General features: G+C 68.0%; 3 protein-coding genes across 6 annotated transcripts; all 3 read left to right on the top strand.

Moving 5' to 3' along the window:
* The first annotated feature begins 6 nt into the window (after window positions 1-6).
* Window positions 7-2,963, top strand: LOC112978244 (glucosylceramidase-like). Its single transcript, XM_026091537.1, has 9 exons — window positions 7-86; window positions 160-306; window positions 450-583; window positions 695-867; window positions 1,051-1,288; window positions 1,513-1,737; window positions 1,850-2,013; window positions 2,174-2,299; window positions 2,616-2,963. Exons 3-9 carry the CDS (start codon window positions 479-481, stop codon window positions 2,716-2,718), a joined length of 1,134 nt encoding a protein of 377 aa, XP_025947322.1. The 5' UTR covers window positions 7-86; window positions 160-306; window positions 450-478; the 3' UTR covers window positions 2,719-2,963.
* Window positions 2,964-3,167: 204 nt separating this feature from the next.
* Window positions 3,168-10,015, top strand: LOC112978242 (glucosylceramidase-like). 4 transcript variants are annotated; one of them, XM_026091532.1, is made up of 11 exons: window positions 3,168-3,230; window positions 5,221-6,959; window positions 7,430-7,621; window positions 7,697-7,843; window positions 7,940-8,073; window positions 8,173-8,345; window positions 8,430-8,664; window positions 8,892-9,116; window positions 9,192-9,355; window positions 9,526-9,651; window positions 9,820-10,015. In XM_026091532.1, the coding sequence occupies exons 2-11, from the start codon at window positions 6,824-6,826 to the stop codon at window positions 9,923-9,925; spliced, it is 1,638 nt and encodes a 545-aa protein (XP_025947317.1). In that variant the 5' UTR covers window positions 3,168-3,230; window positions 5,221-6,823; the 3' UTR covers window positions 9,926-10,015. The 4 variants fall into 4 exon arrangements, with proteins under 4 accessions (XP_025947317.1, XP_025947316.1, XP_025947319.1 ...); XM_026091531.1 differs by lacking the exon at window positions 3,168-3,230 and having other exon boundaries at window positions 5,012-6,959; XM_026091533.1 differs by lacking the exons at window positions 3,168-3,230; window positions 5,221-6,959 and adding an exon at window positions 7,268-7,334.
* A 724-nt stretch (window positions 10,016-10,739) lies between these two features.
* LOC112978243 (glucosylceramidase-like) lies at window positions 10,740-14,140 on the top strand. The gene is made up of 7 exons (XM_026091535.1): window positions 10,740-12,365; window positions 12,475-12,666; window positions 12,749-12,895; window positions 12,967-13,100; window positions 13,181-13,353; window positions 13,433-13,670; window positions 13,751-14,140. The coding sequence occupies exons 1-7, from the start codon at window positions 12,299-12,301 to the stop codon at window positions 14,033-14,035; spliced, it is 1,236 nt and encodes a 411-aa protein (XP_025947320.1). The 5' UTR covers window positions 10,740-12,298; the 3' UTR covers window positions 14,036-14,140.
* The last annotated feature ends 148 nt before the right edge of the window (window positions 14,141-14,288 follow it).

Here is a 14,288-nt window from a genome sequence, read left to right as displayed (position 1 = left end):
CGCCTACGTCAAGTACGAGAGCAGCAAGGCCGGCAAGCGGCTGGAGCGCAGCGAGGGCAGCTTCCGCCGCGGCCTCCACGCACCAGGTACCGCCGTGCCGCCGAGCACCGGTCCAGCCCTGCCCGCACCCTTCCCTCACACCTGGTCTCTCCCTGCCAGATCTCGTCCTGATCCTGGACACGGCGCAGCGGTACCAGAAGGTGAAGGGCTTCGGCGGCTCCGTCACCGACTCAGCGGCTATAAACATCCTCTCCCTGCCGGAGCAAGCCCAGGAGCACCTGCTGCGGTCCTACTTCTCTGAGGAAGGTGGGAGCCAGGTGCCATGGGGGAAGCAGGCAAGGCTGTGCTGGGGTCACAGCATGCCCCCCCTGGCTGGAGACTGGTGGGGTTTGGAGACCTCTGGTCCCTCTCTCAGCACCTGCCCAGTCTAACCCCTTTCTGCCTGGCAGGGCTTGAGTACAACCTCATCCGTATCCCCATGGCCAGCTGCGACTTCTCCCTTCATGCCTACACCTACGACGACGTTGCCTTTGACTACGAGCTTGCCCACTTCAGCCTGAGAGATGAGGACACAAAGCTGAAGGTGAGCAGGGGAGGCACCAGGGCAGGAGCTGGGTACGGGAGAGCAAGGGGGGGGCGCAGGGGCTCAGCCCTGTGGCTGGAGCTGAGCTGGTCCCTCTGCTCTGTTGCGCAGATCCCCGTTCTGCACCGAGCCTTGGCCATGACCAAGAGGCCGCTGTCGCTCTACGCCAGCCCCTGGACCTCTCCAACCTGGATGAAGACCAGCGAGTCTTTCACTGGCAAGGGCACACTGAAGGGGCAGGCAGGGGACAAGTACCACAAAACCTGGGCCAACTACTTTGTACGGTGAGGAGCAGCTGGCAGACGGGGTGTCTGAGGGAATGGGGCCCCATGGGTGTAGATGGGGGACGTGCCAAGAGGTCGTCGGGGTGAGTCCAGGGGTCTGCAGTGGTGGTGAGTGATCATGACGCACCCCATGGTGTGCAAAGGTGGGTCTGGGGCTGCTCACGCCTCTCCCCCTGCACTCAGGTTCCTGGATGAATACGCCAAGCACAACCTGACCTTCTGGGCTGTGACAGCAGAGAACGAGCCCTCAGCTGGGCTGATCAACAACTACCCCTTCCAGTGCCTGGGCTTCACGGCTGAGCAGCAGCGGGACTTCATTGCACAGGACCTGGGCCCCGCGCTGGCCAACAGCTCCCACCGTGGCATCCGGCTCATCATCCTGGATGACAACCGGCTGCATCTCCCGCACTGGGCCAAAGTGGTGAGTGCACAGTGAGGAGCAGGGGTCTGCCAGCGTGAGGAGCGGCGGCAGAGCCCCGAGTCCCTGGGAGCACAGCCTGCCGTGTGGGGTGGGTGTCTCTGGCGAGGACTCGACAGCTCYGTCCCGCGGTGCCGGAGGGCTGTGGTGAAGGCGCTCTGCCCCGTGTGCCCACGGTGCGGGGCAACCCGGGGGCTCTGGCAGGTGCCGACTCCTCTGCTGCCCAGGTCCTGGAGGATGAAAAGGCAGCTCGCTATGTCCACGGCATCGGCATCCACTGGTACCTCGACTTCATCGGTCCCATAAAAGACACCGTGGTGCCCACTCATGAGCTCTTCCCCGACTACTTCATCTTGGCCACAGAGGCGTGCATCGGGGCCCACTTCTGGGAGAGGGACGTCATCCTGGGCTGCTGGGAACGGGGGAATCAGTACAGCCACAGCATCCTGATGGTGAGGCCCCTCTGCTGTCCCACACAGCGGGCCCCATAGAGGGTTGCTAGCTCTCCCCCTCTCCCTCTGTCACCCTGGTATTTGGGTAGACGTTTTGGCTGTCCCGTTGCAGAACCTGAACCACTTTGTGGCCGGCTGGACCGACTGGAACCTGGCCCTGGACCTGGAGGGGGGCCCCAACTGGGTCGAGAACTACGTGGACAGCCCCATCATTGTGGACAGCAGTGAAGGCATCTTCTACAAGCAGCCCATGTTCTACCACATGGGGCACTTCAGGTGGGTTGGGACCCCTGAATGCTCCTGGCTGCCGGGGCTCCAGCTCCCTGGTTGCAGCGGTGGCTTGTCAGGAGTGGAGCAAGGCAGGTCTGTAATTAAGACAGCTCAGCTGGGGTCTGACTCCCTTCCCTGGGCTTGTTTCCTGCTCTTGTCCTTGCAGTAAGTTCATCCCGGAGGGCTCCCAGCGTGTGGGGCTTGTCGCCTCCAAAGAGTCCAAGAAGACCGACCTGGAGTACTCGGCTTTCCTTCGCCCCGACGGTGCAGTGGCRATTGTGGTCCTTAACAGGTGAGGGATGCAGTCTGGCCCACGAGTGCAGGAGCCTGTCCTGCCTGGGCCATGCTGGCTCTCAGGAAGGCATGGGGCTGGTCCCTTCGCAGGGGGGATGCAGTGAGCTCTTGAGGCGTCAGGTGTCCCCAGGCTGCGGTAGGGGAGGCATTAGTGAGAATGGACATTGCACAGACCTCCACATGGGGGTGAAGGCTGCTGGGGCAAACCCAGGCCTAGAAGATGGTTCACCCCACCTGTGTGCTGGTCCTTGTGCATCGCTGGTGCTCAGAAGCTGCTGCAGGTCCATCTGACCCGGCTGTTCCTTGCTCTCCAGGTCCCCGCAGAACGTGACCTTCGGGCTGGCCGACACGGTTGGTCTCATTGAAGCCATGGCTCCAGCCAACTCCATTCAGACCTACCTGTGGCGACGGCAGTGACGGGGCTGGGAACCCCCGGCTGGCCACGGGCTGGACCAAGAATGAGGCACTGCGGGACAGTAGCCCCTCACTGCCCGTGGACRATGCGGAGGAGGTGGTTCGCCGGTGCTTGTGCCGCAGTGAAGCCAAGCGCTGGGGCTGGGCCTGAGCCGGCTGGATTCTGCCAAGCGCCGGGACCAGGCAGGTGTCGTGTGCGACAGCATGGGCGAGAGGGGCAGTGGAGGAGCGAGCTGGGCTGCAGCGCCCCGTGCGCGTACGGGAGGGCTGGGGCACTGGTGCCCTGCAGGGCGGAGGGCCCGCACGCTGTGAACRCCATTTCTGCTGCTCTGATATTAAACGCTGGTTCTGTCTCTGTCTGCGGCTGGAAAAGAAACCCCCCWGCCCATCCGCTGCTCGATCACGGAGCCGGGGCAGTCCTGAGGGCAGGCTCAGCTTGTCCCAGGTCCTGAGCACCCTGCAACCCAGCTGTGTGCCGGGGGCTCCGCTCTGCGATGGCTCTTCTTCCTGCCCACGTAAGTCACAGCGGGGTTTGCCAGGGAAGCAGTCCGGGCTCCGCTTTGCTCCCAGCCCCGCATTCAAGTGCRTGCTGCCTGGCAGGGGGGCGAGCTGAGCCTGGATGCTCTTTGGCCRCCTCTGCGGAGCAGGTCGCGTGGGGACAGGTTTGGAAAGTGGCAGGGCAGCTCTGCCCTGAGCATYGTCTGTCAGTCAGGATTTACCTTGCACTGGGTGTTCGCTGGCAGCTCCCACGGATGCTGCCTTTCCTGAATAAGGAGTGGGAGCAAAACGCCTGGGCACCTCCCTCGGTGGAAGCCCCGGGCAGGGGCCGTGCCAAGCCCTCGGGGCAGCTGTCTCTGCTCTCTGTCCCTCTGCCAGGCCGGAGCAGCATCCAGACCGGCCCTGGGGCCTCACTGTGTGCCCGAGACCGGGGTTCCTGGAGGAAGGGGTGCAGGGGTGCAACGTGGGGAGAGCAGCACCGGGCTGCCGGGAGCTGGGGTTTGCTCTGTGTTGTCCCCACTCCGCGCTAGAATAAATACATCCAGGCTGGAGCGTGTTCCTGGCTGCTGCAAGGCCCAGCTGGGGCTACTGCAGCCTCGYTTGCAGCTCGTGGCAGGCTGGCAGGGGTGCGGGGTCACGGCCTGGCCCGGCCCGGCCAAGGGTGCGGGAGGTTCCCCTGCTTGGGGCTGGAGGCAGAACCGGCTTTAGGAGCGTTGTGGCAGGGTGGGTCCAGGATATGAGCTGGCTCYGGATGGGAACAGGGCATCTACAAGCTTTGCACTGGGGCTTCTCAGGGAGCTGGGTGCCCTGGTGTTCCTGGAGCACGAATGACTTTCTGTCCCCACCTGACCGCTGGAGGTTTTGCGCGCTTGGGGCAAGTGGCGGCTCTGGCTGCTGCAGCCTCGCACTGTGCGGGAGGACYGGCCCGCGAGCTCCGAGCTCGGGGAGCGCTGCTGGAGCGCTGCCGGGCCACTGCTGGCATGGAGGGAGCCGGGATGCAGGAACGGCCGCGAAGCATGTGCCGTCGCGTCCCTCCAGGCGCCGCGGCCGTGGGGGGCATCGCACGGTCCCTGCGGGAGGGGGTGGCCGGGGCAGGAACGTCCCGCTGCAGCGGGGAGCTCCGGCCCGGAGCCACGAGGGCAGCGGGGTCTGGATCAGCCGATGCCCTGGAGCCGGGCCAGGTTGAGCAAGAGGTCACGGGGCCAGGAGTGGGCGCAGGGCGCGGGCGCGCCCAGGAAGGAGGGCGGGAGCCGTGAGGGCGTGCTGCAGAGAGGATTAGGACAGGGAGGTCACGATTGCAGTCGGGGCTCTCCTTCAAAGCCGGGTTAAGCGGGGGCAGGCCGGCGGCGACGGAGCCGGTCGGGTGGAGGCAGGYGGCAGTGCCGAGGCCGGCACAGAGCTGCTGCGGGGGACGGGCACAGCCCGGGACGGGCTGCTGCTGCCTGCGGCAGGGTCTGGAGCAGCGGGAAGCGCGGGGCAGGGATGGCCGTTCCGGGCAGCCGGAAGGGCGCTGCGGCACGTCCTGCACCGCGATGCCATCGGGGTGCCGGTGCGAGCAGGATCCAGGGACCGCCACAGCCTGACAGGAGCCTCCGGTGCAGAGCAGCACCAGGGCCTGTCCCGGGGCATCCGAGTGCGGGGAATGCTGCCCATCCCAGGCCCTGCGTGGCAGCCCCCGGCGCTAGGCCACGACCGGACATGCGAGGTGCTGCACCCGCTGCCGTCCTGGGACAGGGCCAGGCCTGCGGCCGCCGCTTGGGGARCCCCGTGACGGAGGAGGCTCCCGGCCCCCCCCGCCGTCCCGAGGCTGCTCGCGTTTGTCCACAAGAGGGAAATATTTCTCCAGGATAGCAGCTGCGGCAGGAGCTGCGCTGCAGTCGCGGGGCTCGGTGCAGCTYGGAGCTCGCCCCGGCCCGGCCAAGCGCCGCCGGAGTCGCCGGGCTCCCTGCTGCCGCTGCGGCTCCTCGCTCCCCTGCCCCTCTCCCCCTCCTGCTTTTCCCTTCACAGGTTCCTGCTTGCTGGCTTCCTTTAAAGTTTTATCGGCACCAGTAGCGAAGCCGAGGCAATGGGGACATCCAGCCACAGCTGGTCCATGGCCCCTCGTGCCTGCGCTCCCTTCGGCTCTGCGGGAGCCCGGGCGAAGCCCCGAGGGGCGAAGGGCTCCGAGTGGCAACACCGCAGAGCTCCTGCCACCCCAGTGCTCAGCCCCGGACGCAGGCTTGCGCGGATCCCTGTCCCCGGGAGCAGCACCAGCCTGGCCGAGGGCCGAAACCCGCCCCGGGGAGCGCRGCCTCCCCCCGCCCTCGCGCCCTGGCCACCTGCACCCGTGTGAACCCCACGAGACCCCCGCGCGCAGGGCATCCCGGAAAAGGCAGCTTTGGAGGGAGTTTGGTGGTGTTCCCTGAGACGCCGGTTCAGCGCCGAGGCGTTGCCCGTCCCCTGGGTCTCACTTTTCCTGCCAGACGAGAAGCTCTTATCACCCCGCATTGACAGGGCCTAGCGCTGCAGCTGTCCCAGCAGCCTCCGCAGTGTTTTCGCTCCCAGGAGCGCGGGGCTGCCAGGCTCCGCTGGGGCCGCAGTGGCAGTGGCGGCCCCGGACCCTGAAATGGGGAGGGAAGGGGTGTGCGGTGCCCGGGGTGCCCCAGGGTGCTGGCACCAGGCCAGCTGCATCTGGATGCAACTCGTCACCTCGGGCCCAAACAGCTGGATCTACTAAGCCCTCCCCAACGTTGGGGCTGGTTGGCCTGGGTGTAGCACTTGGCGGAGAAGTTAGTCCCAGCTGGAAGTGGGAGTGCGGGTGCTGTGGGGTAGGAGGAACCTTGATTGCTTGAGTTGCCCCACAGCTGTGTCTGATATGCCAGAAATGGAGAAAATTAGTCATAAACTGCTGCCCCGCCCAGGGGAGGTGAGAGCTAACGGCGCAGCGGTGGCGGAGTGGCTTAACCCTTGTGAAGGGCTGACGGAGGGGTGGCAGGGGGCTTTGAGGGCGTCTCTGCCGTCCTGGTGCTCCGGGCTCTGGTGGCTGCTCCCCACAGCCGGGAGCATTCCTGGAGTGTTTTCCCCGCAGATGCGGAAGAGTGGAGCTCCGCCGGGCTGGTGTGGCGGTGCCGGGTGGAGACGCTGCCTGGCACCGCGCGGCGCGGCAGGTTTCCCCGCCGCAGCGCTGGCTCGGCGGCGCTGCCCCAGCTGGCACTGCCAGGGGCCTCTGCTCGTGCCCCCTTTTTGCAGGAGATGGGGCGACTGGGGCCCGTGCCAGTTTGGGAAAGGCAGCGCTAGCAGCAATCGATGCTGAGGTGGGAGTGAGCACGGCAAAAAGCCTTGGGCACAGCAGCAGCAGCTGCACCGGGTGGTCCCGTTGCCCCCAGCACCCTTGTCGCCCCACGTGCGCGGCCGTGGCAGCTTGCGGCGGGGAATGGGCTGGGGTAAAGCACCTAAGGCACTGCTGGAAATCCTTGGCAGGGGAGCACAAAGTGCCCCTTAGCCCACGCGTGCTCAGCTGTGTTTGCAGGGCTTCACCCAACTCTGACAGCAGAAAAAAGCCGAACTTCCTTTGGCGAGGGCGCCTCGGAGCTGCACTGTGCAGGGTCGCCCCGCTCGCAGGACCTTGTGCATGGCCAGATCGGCTGGCACGGTGTCCGGGCCCCTTCTCTGGGGGGCGAAGCCCTCGCACGGCAGCGAGGACCTGGCATCCCTGGTGCGGCTCCGGGGGAGGAGACGCTCCTGCTGCTCCAGGTCCCAGAGCAGAGGTAGGCGCGGGGCAGGAGGAGGGCGAGGAGGAGCCGTGGGGCGGGCGCGTGGGGGGAAGGTCTCGGCTCGGCTCCCCTTAAAGGCAGGCGGGAGGTCGGGGCTGCTGGGAGCAGCAGGCGGCGGCTCCGGGGACTCGACGGCTGGAGGAGGCAGGTGGGCGCCGGGGCAGGACGGAGGCGCTGGCGGCGGGACGGGCAGGGACGGGGCAGGTGGCCTGGCCTCGCTCCCTGGCGGAGCGCCACCCGCCCCGGCAGTGCCGCGCTGACGGCGAGCCCTGCCCGCAGCCCCGTGCCATTGCGGAGGCGCCATGTGGGCCACGTGTGCCGGCGTCCTGGGCTGGCTGCTGCTGGTGCCGGCGGCGCCCGGGGCTGCAGGTGAGCACGGGGCCGGGGCTGGGGCTGCGGGGGGGCAGCACACCGCGGGGGCGTCCCCGGCTGGCGGCTGCCCGCGCCCCCCTGTGCCCCCCCAGGCGCCCGGCCCTGCAGCCCCAAGTACTTCGGGCGCGACTCCATGGTGTGTGTGTGCAACGCCACGTACTGCGACACGCTGGACCCCGTGGTGCTGCCGGCACCCGGCGCCTACGTCAAGTACGAGAGCAGCAAGGCCGGCAAGCGGCTGGAGCGCAGCGAGGGCAGCTTCCGCCGCGGCCTCCACGCACCAGGTACCGCCGCACCGGCGCCGTGCCGGGCGCCCCGGGGCTGCACCAGGGGCTGAGCCGCGGCCGGTCGCCTCGCAGGGCTGCTGCTGACGCTCAACGCCTCCGAGCTCTACCAGCACGTGAAGGGCTTCGGCGGGTCGCTCTCGGACGCGGCCGCCCTGAACATCCTGGGGCTGTCACGGCCGGCGCAGGACAGGCTGCTCCGGTCCTACTTCTCGGAGGCAGGTCAGTGCCGGGGGGCGGTGGTGTCGGCCGCGGGGTGCCCCTGCGGCTCTGCCTGCTGCGGGGAAATGCACCGCTCCACGCGTTCCTGCACCACAGGGATCGAGTACAACCTGGTCCGGCTGCCCATGGGTTGCAGCGACTTTTCCGAGCGCCCCTACAGCTATGCCGACATTCCCCACGACTACGAGCTGCGGCACTTCAAGCTGGCAGAGGAGGACACGAGGATGAAGGCAAGTGTGGCCAAAGGCGCCGGCGGAGCCCCCAGTTCCCGTGGTGGCCCCGGTTCCCGCGGTGCCGATGGTGAGCTGGTCCCTCGGCTCCGTCCCCAGATCCCCATCCTGCACCGGGCCTTGGCCATGAGCAAGCGGCCACTGTCGCTCTACGCCAGCCCCTGGACCGCGCCAGCCTGGATGAAGAGCAACGGGGACATCCGTGGGAAGGGCAGCCTCAAGGGGCAGGCGGGGGACAAGTACCACCGGGCCTGGGCCAGCTACTTCGTCAAGTAGGGGCACTCCTGGGGCCAGCGGGCTCGGGGGCGCGCGGGGTCCAGGCGCCGCTGACGCCTCCGTCCCGCCGCGGCACGCAGGTTCCTGGACGAGTATGCCAAGCGCAATGTGACCTTCTGGGCCGTGACAGCGCAGAACGAGCCGCTGGCGACCCTGCTGGCCCCCGCCAAGCTCCCCACCGTCATCTTCACCGCCGCGCAGCAGCGGGACTTCATCCTCCGCAACCTGGGCCCGGCACTGGCCCAGAGCGCCCACCGCACCCGGATCATCATCCTGGACGACCAGCGCATCCACCTGCCTGCCTGGGCCCAAGTGGTGAATTGCTGAGGCAGCCCGGCGTGCCGAGGCCCCCTGCTCCCCGCGTGCCTCTTTCTGGCTCCGTTTTGCACCCCTGCGCTGCATTTCGAGTGCAAATGAAGCCAGYGGCCGCTGCCTGCCCATGGTGCTCCCTGTGCCGGGGGTCCGTGGCTCTGCCGGCAGCTCCTGCCCGCTGCAGGGGCAGCGGTGGCCCCGGTGCCAGGTGCCTCCTCTGCTCCCGCCAGGTCCTGGGCAATGCCAGCGCCGCCCGCTACGTTGCCGGCGTCGGGGTTCACTGGTACCTGGATGCCCTGGTCCCGGCCCGCAGCAGCCTGGAGGCCACCCACCGGCTCTTCCCCCGGCACCTGCTGCTCTACACCGAGGCCTGCAGCGGGTTCCTCACGCTGCGCTTCACCGTGGCCCTGGGCTGCTGGGAGCGCGGCGACCGCTACAGCCACAGCATCCTCACGGTGCGGCATCCCCAGTGCCGCTGCGCGGGGCCGGCCGCCAGCCGCGGCCCCGCTCAGCCCCTCCTCTGCCGCCAGGTCCTGAACCACTTCGTGGCGGGCTGGACCGACTGGAACCTGGCGCTGGACCTGCAGGGGGGCCCCAACTGGGTCAGGAACTACGTGGACAGCCCCATCATTGTGGACCGCAGCAAGGATGTCTTCTACAAGCAGCCCATGTTCTACCACCTGGGGCACTTCAGGTGGGCTGGGGTCAGTGGTGGGCTTGCGTGGGGCAGCCGGGTGGCCCCAAAACGCCGCCACCGGCCACGTGCCCCATGCGGGGGAGCCAGCCGCGGAGCAAGATGCTTCCGCGGGGCGGGGGGGCCGGGGCTGCCGCCGGCTGCTGCAGCGCCCGCTCCTCTCCTCGCAGCAAGTTCATCCCCGAGGGCTCCCGGCGCATGGGGCTGGCCAGCAGCCGCAAGTGCCCGCTCTGCGACCTGGAGCACGTGGCCCTCCTGCGCCCCGACGGCGCCGCCGTCCTTGTGGTCCTCAACAGGTGAGCACGGGATGGACGTGGCTGGGGGATGGACGGGTCCAGGGGATGCGTGGGATGGACGTGGCTGGGGGATGCGCGGGGTGGATGGGTCCAGGGGATGGACGTGGCTGGGGGATGCGTGGGGCATCCTCGGCCAGCCCAGCCTCGCCAGCCCCCTCTCACCCCCAGGTTTCCCTGGGACGTGCCGTTTGGGATCTCGGACCCCGCCGTTGGCTTCATCGAGGCCGTGGCTCCGGCCAACTCCATCCAGACCTACCTGTGGCAACGGCAGTGAGGCCGGGGCTGTTGGCTCCACGGTGGCAGCAGTGGGGAGCCCCCGCGTTCCCCCATCCCGGCTCCTGCGGCCGAGCCCCCGGCAGCGCCCTGCTTCGCGAGCCCAGCTCCAGCGCCATGTCCTGCGCGGCGGTGTCGCCCGGGCCCCTCGCGCCGGCATGCCGTGCCGAGCCGAGCCGTGACGCACTCCCTCCGGCATGCGCCACTGCCCACCGGCGGCTCGGAAACCGCTGCCCCCCTCCCCCCCCCGGGATGCGGGTGTGACGTGAAGTCGCGAGGGGCGCCGCGGAGCGAGGGCGCCGGGGCCCAGCTGCCGCACGCGGCCTCCATGCTTGGAGCTGCAGCTGGAGACTTACCAGTTAGCCAGGTTTTAATTCATTTCGTATGTTCTGTGGTGATTCTCTGCCCTAGATTTTTTTTTTTTTTTAATCAAAATATCACGTTGCAGCAGGACAGATGCTGCACAAAAGCCGCAGCGTGCTGCCGCCGTGTCCCTATGCACCAAACACAGCTGCGGACCATCGGTGCAGTACCGGCTCTTCCCCGCAGCCGCCTCGGCTGCCACGTCCCGCGCTCTGCTCGCGGGGCTCGCGACAGGCCTCCCTTTCTTCCCACTGTGGCTGCGACCGCGCTGCCAGGCCCCAATTACCTGGGCAGCCTGTTTACCCTTCTTAAATACAGGTTACGGTATTTGCTTGCTGCAGCCTTTGGGAATGTTACCAGCATCCCAGACTCTCTGAAGTCCTGGAAATAGAAAGCCAGATTGCTCCTTGGCAGATCCCACATGTGTGCAAGCTATGGAGCTGTGGATTTCGGGGGGGAGGGGAAGGGGGGAAAGCAGTTTAACTTTAACAGCTGTTTTGTTGGAGTATGAGATGAAGACAGCACCTGGCTCAGCCCTGGGTGTATTTATGGAGCACTCTGCCCATCCTGCATTTTTATGGATGTGTCTGTGCAGCCCTGGCCCAAACCACGGCTGCGATTCCAGGGGCGGCATGGGTGGCTGCAGCGGGAGCAGGCGCAGGTGGTGCGTGCGCAGCCTACACGTGTGCTCCAGCGCTTACGCGCAGCCCCTCCGCACGGCCTTGCTGCTCCCTCGCCGTCTGGAAATGCATCTGCCGCGGGGCCAGTGCCTTTTATTTTCCTCCACATGTGCCAAAAAGCGCATGGGAAAGCCACGGGATGCAGCATCCCCAGCACTGCCCTCGTCCTGTTTCTCTGGCTGAGCCAGTGCAGCCAATTAGGAGGGATCCCAAATTAGATGGTGCGGTGCCTGGGCATGTTTTGCAGCCCGCGATGCTGATGATAAACGGCAGCAGCCGGCTCCACCCAGCCCAGGCTCTGGCACACGCAGGGGGCCAGCGGCACTGGGGACCCCTGTGGGGCAGAGCCCGGCCCCTGGGAGAGTGTGTGGCGCGGGGACCCCGGGGCTGCCTGGCTGCACCTCTTCCCGCRGGAAGAAAGCCAGCCGGCCGTGGGACTGCGGGTCTCGGCCTCGGCACTCGCCCGTGCGCAGCCGCCTGGGCTTGGGTGTCAGGGCAGTCGCCCCCAAACAGCCGCAGGGCCGCCCCGGCTCCCCCTGCTCGGGGCGCAAGCTCGGTTTGGCGTCTCTGGCAGCCACACGCTGCGGTGGGGCGCTGGCGCCCGGGGTGCCGCGCGTCCCCCTGGCCTGCTCCCTGGGGTGCTGGGGCAGGTTTCGGGAGCGCAGTGCGAGCACTGTGCGCTCCCATTGGAGCACAGTTGCAAAACCCTCCCGGGGCACCCCTTAAAACACATGCGGCGCTGCTGAGCTGTCCTCTTGCCGGGACTCGCCTTTCCTGCTYGGCGAGACGCGTCGCCTCCTACGGAGACGCGGCCCTGAGCAGGTCCTGCCGCAGTGCCGAGACGCAGGCGAGGGCTTTCCAGCAGGTCGCGGCCCGGAGCAGGTAGGCAGCAGGGTCCGGGGTGTCCTCGCCGGCCAGTGGCCGTGGGGTGGCCGGGTCGCAGGGTGATGGGTGCGCGAGAGCCCTCCTGCCCCGGTGCGCCGCACACCCGGCTTCGTCTCGCGCCAGTGGTGGAGGCGGCTCATCCCGCACCCTGGTGCAGCAGCGTGGCAGGAGGGAGGGATGGGACAGGATGGTCGTGGGAAACGCTCTGCCCTGGCTCCCGGGACGCTGCTGGAGCCCGTCCCGTGGGGCGCCTTGGGCAGCATGGGCGGAGGAGTGGGAAGGAGGTGCCGGGAGCTGGGCAGTGGCAGGGAGACGCCGGCGGTTCCCTGATGCCRATGTCCCACCAGGGCAGGACCCCAGGGCTGCACCCGTGCCGTCGCTGCCTGCTGTTCCTGCACTGACCCTTCTCCCAGTGTCCCCCCCGAGCGTGGCTGTGGCACGGCGCCATGTGGCCCGGGTGCACCAGTGTATTGGGATGGCTCCTGCTGCTGCAGACAGTGCTGCGGGTGGCAGGTAAGCGTCCCATCCCATCCCATCCTGTCCCATCCCATCCACACCATGGGCTCCAGTGGTGCCCCGGCCCGGCGCGGGAATGCCGCCCACCCTGTCTGTCCCACTGCAGGCGGCCACCCCTGCGACGCCCGGGACTTTGGGCACGGCTCGCCGGTGTGCGCCTGCAATGCCACGTACTGCGACACGCTGGACCCCGTGGCGCTGCCGGCGCCTGGCACCTACGTCAAGTACGAGAGCAGCAAGGCCGGCAAGCGGCTGGAGCGCAGCGAGGGCAGCTTCCAGCACAACTCCTGGGCACCAGGTACCGCCGCACATGGGGCCGTGTGCCCACGGGGCCCCGGCGCTGCTGCAGCCCCAGCTGCGATGCTGCTTGTCCCCCACAGATTTCCACCTCACCCTGGACACGGCGCAGCGGTACCAGAAGGTGAAGGGCTTCGGCGGCTCCGTCACTGACTCGGCGGCTATAAACATCCAGTCGCTGTCCAAGGAGGCCCAGGAGCGCCTGCTCCGCTCCTACTTCTCCGAGGAAGGTGAGTGCAGCACTGAAGCGTGGCTCTGCCCCAGCGCCCGGGGCTCCCCGTCACCGCCCGTCCCCTCCCAGGCATTGAGTACAACCTGGTGCGCGTCCCCATGGCCAGCACCGACTTCTCCGTGCGCCTCTACACCTACGCCGATGCCGAGGGCGACTTCGAGCTGAAGCACTTCAATCTGACGGAGGAGGACACGCGGATGAAGGTGAGCAGCCCGCAGGATTGGGGGGGGGGGCGCAGGGGCTGCGGGTCGCGGAGCGCCCGGTGACATCCGCTTCTCCGCAGATCCCCATCCTGCAGGCAGCCCAGGTGGTGGCCAAGCGGCCGCTGTCGCTCTACGCCAGCCCCTGGACCTCGCCGGTGTGGATGAAGACCAACGGGGCCATGACGGGCCGCGGCACGCTCAAGGGCAGCCCCGGGGACAAGTACCACCGGACCTGGGCGCAGTACTTCATCCGGTGAGGGGCCGGGAGCGCGGCGCGCTGCTGTGGGGCCATGCCCGGCGCTCGGCACCGCTCACCCCTCTCCCGCGCCCAGCTTCCTGGACGAGTACGCCAGGCACAACCTGACCTTCTGGGCCGTGACGGCGGGGAACGAGCCCACGGCCGGCGAGATCGTCTTCTACCCCTTCCAGTGCCTGGGCTTCTCCCCCGAGCACCAGCGGGACTTCATCGCGCGGGACCTGGGCCCCGCGCTGGCCAACAGCTCCCACCGCCACGTCCAGCTCATCATCCTGGACGACCAGCGGGTGATGCTGCCCTACTGGGCGCAGGTGGTGAGTCCCCGCGGTGGCCGCCCCAGCCCGGCGGCTCTGCCCGGYGCCGGGGCTGCCCGCGACGCCCCTCTCCTCCCCAGGTGCTCCGCGACCCCGTGGCCGCCAGCTACATCAGCGGCATCGGCATCCACTGGTACCTGGACTTCCTGGCGCCCATCGACCTCACGCTCTCCATCACCCACCACCTCTTCCCGGATTACTTCCTCCTGTCCACGGAGGCCTCCACCGGCTCCTACTTCTGGGAGCCCAGGGTGGTGCTGGGTGGCTGGGACCGCGGCAGCAAGTACAGCCACAGCATCCTCTCGGTAGGGCTCGGGGGGCGGCGGGGCCCGGTGGGGCCCGGCCAGCCCCGCTCAGCGCCGTGACCTGCCCTGCAGAACCTCAACAACTACGTGACGGGCTGGACCGACTGGAACCTGGCACTGGACCTGGAGGGGGGCCCCAACTGGAGCAAGAACTACGTGGACAGCCCCATCATCGTGGACAGCAGCAAAGACGTCTTCTACAAGCAGCCCATGTTCTACCACATGGGGCATTTCAGGTGGGTTGGGGGGTGGCAGGGGGTGGCCTGCCGGGTTGGGGGGCAGCAGGGTGAGGGGAGCCCAGGTGAGGGGCGGC

The sequence above is a fragment of the Apteryx rowi genome, unplaced genomic scaffold, assembly GCF_003343035.1.
Source record: "Apteryx rowi isolate R43461 unplaced genomic scaffold, aptRow1 scaffold_908, whole genome shotgun sequence".
NCBI classification, from domain to species: domain Eukaryota; kingdom Metazoa; phylum Chordata; class Aves; order Apterygiformes; family Apterygidae; genus Apteryx; species Apteryx rowi.
This window is presented reverse-complemented; position numbering and strand designations above follow the sequence as displayed.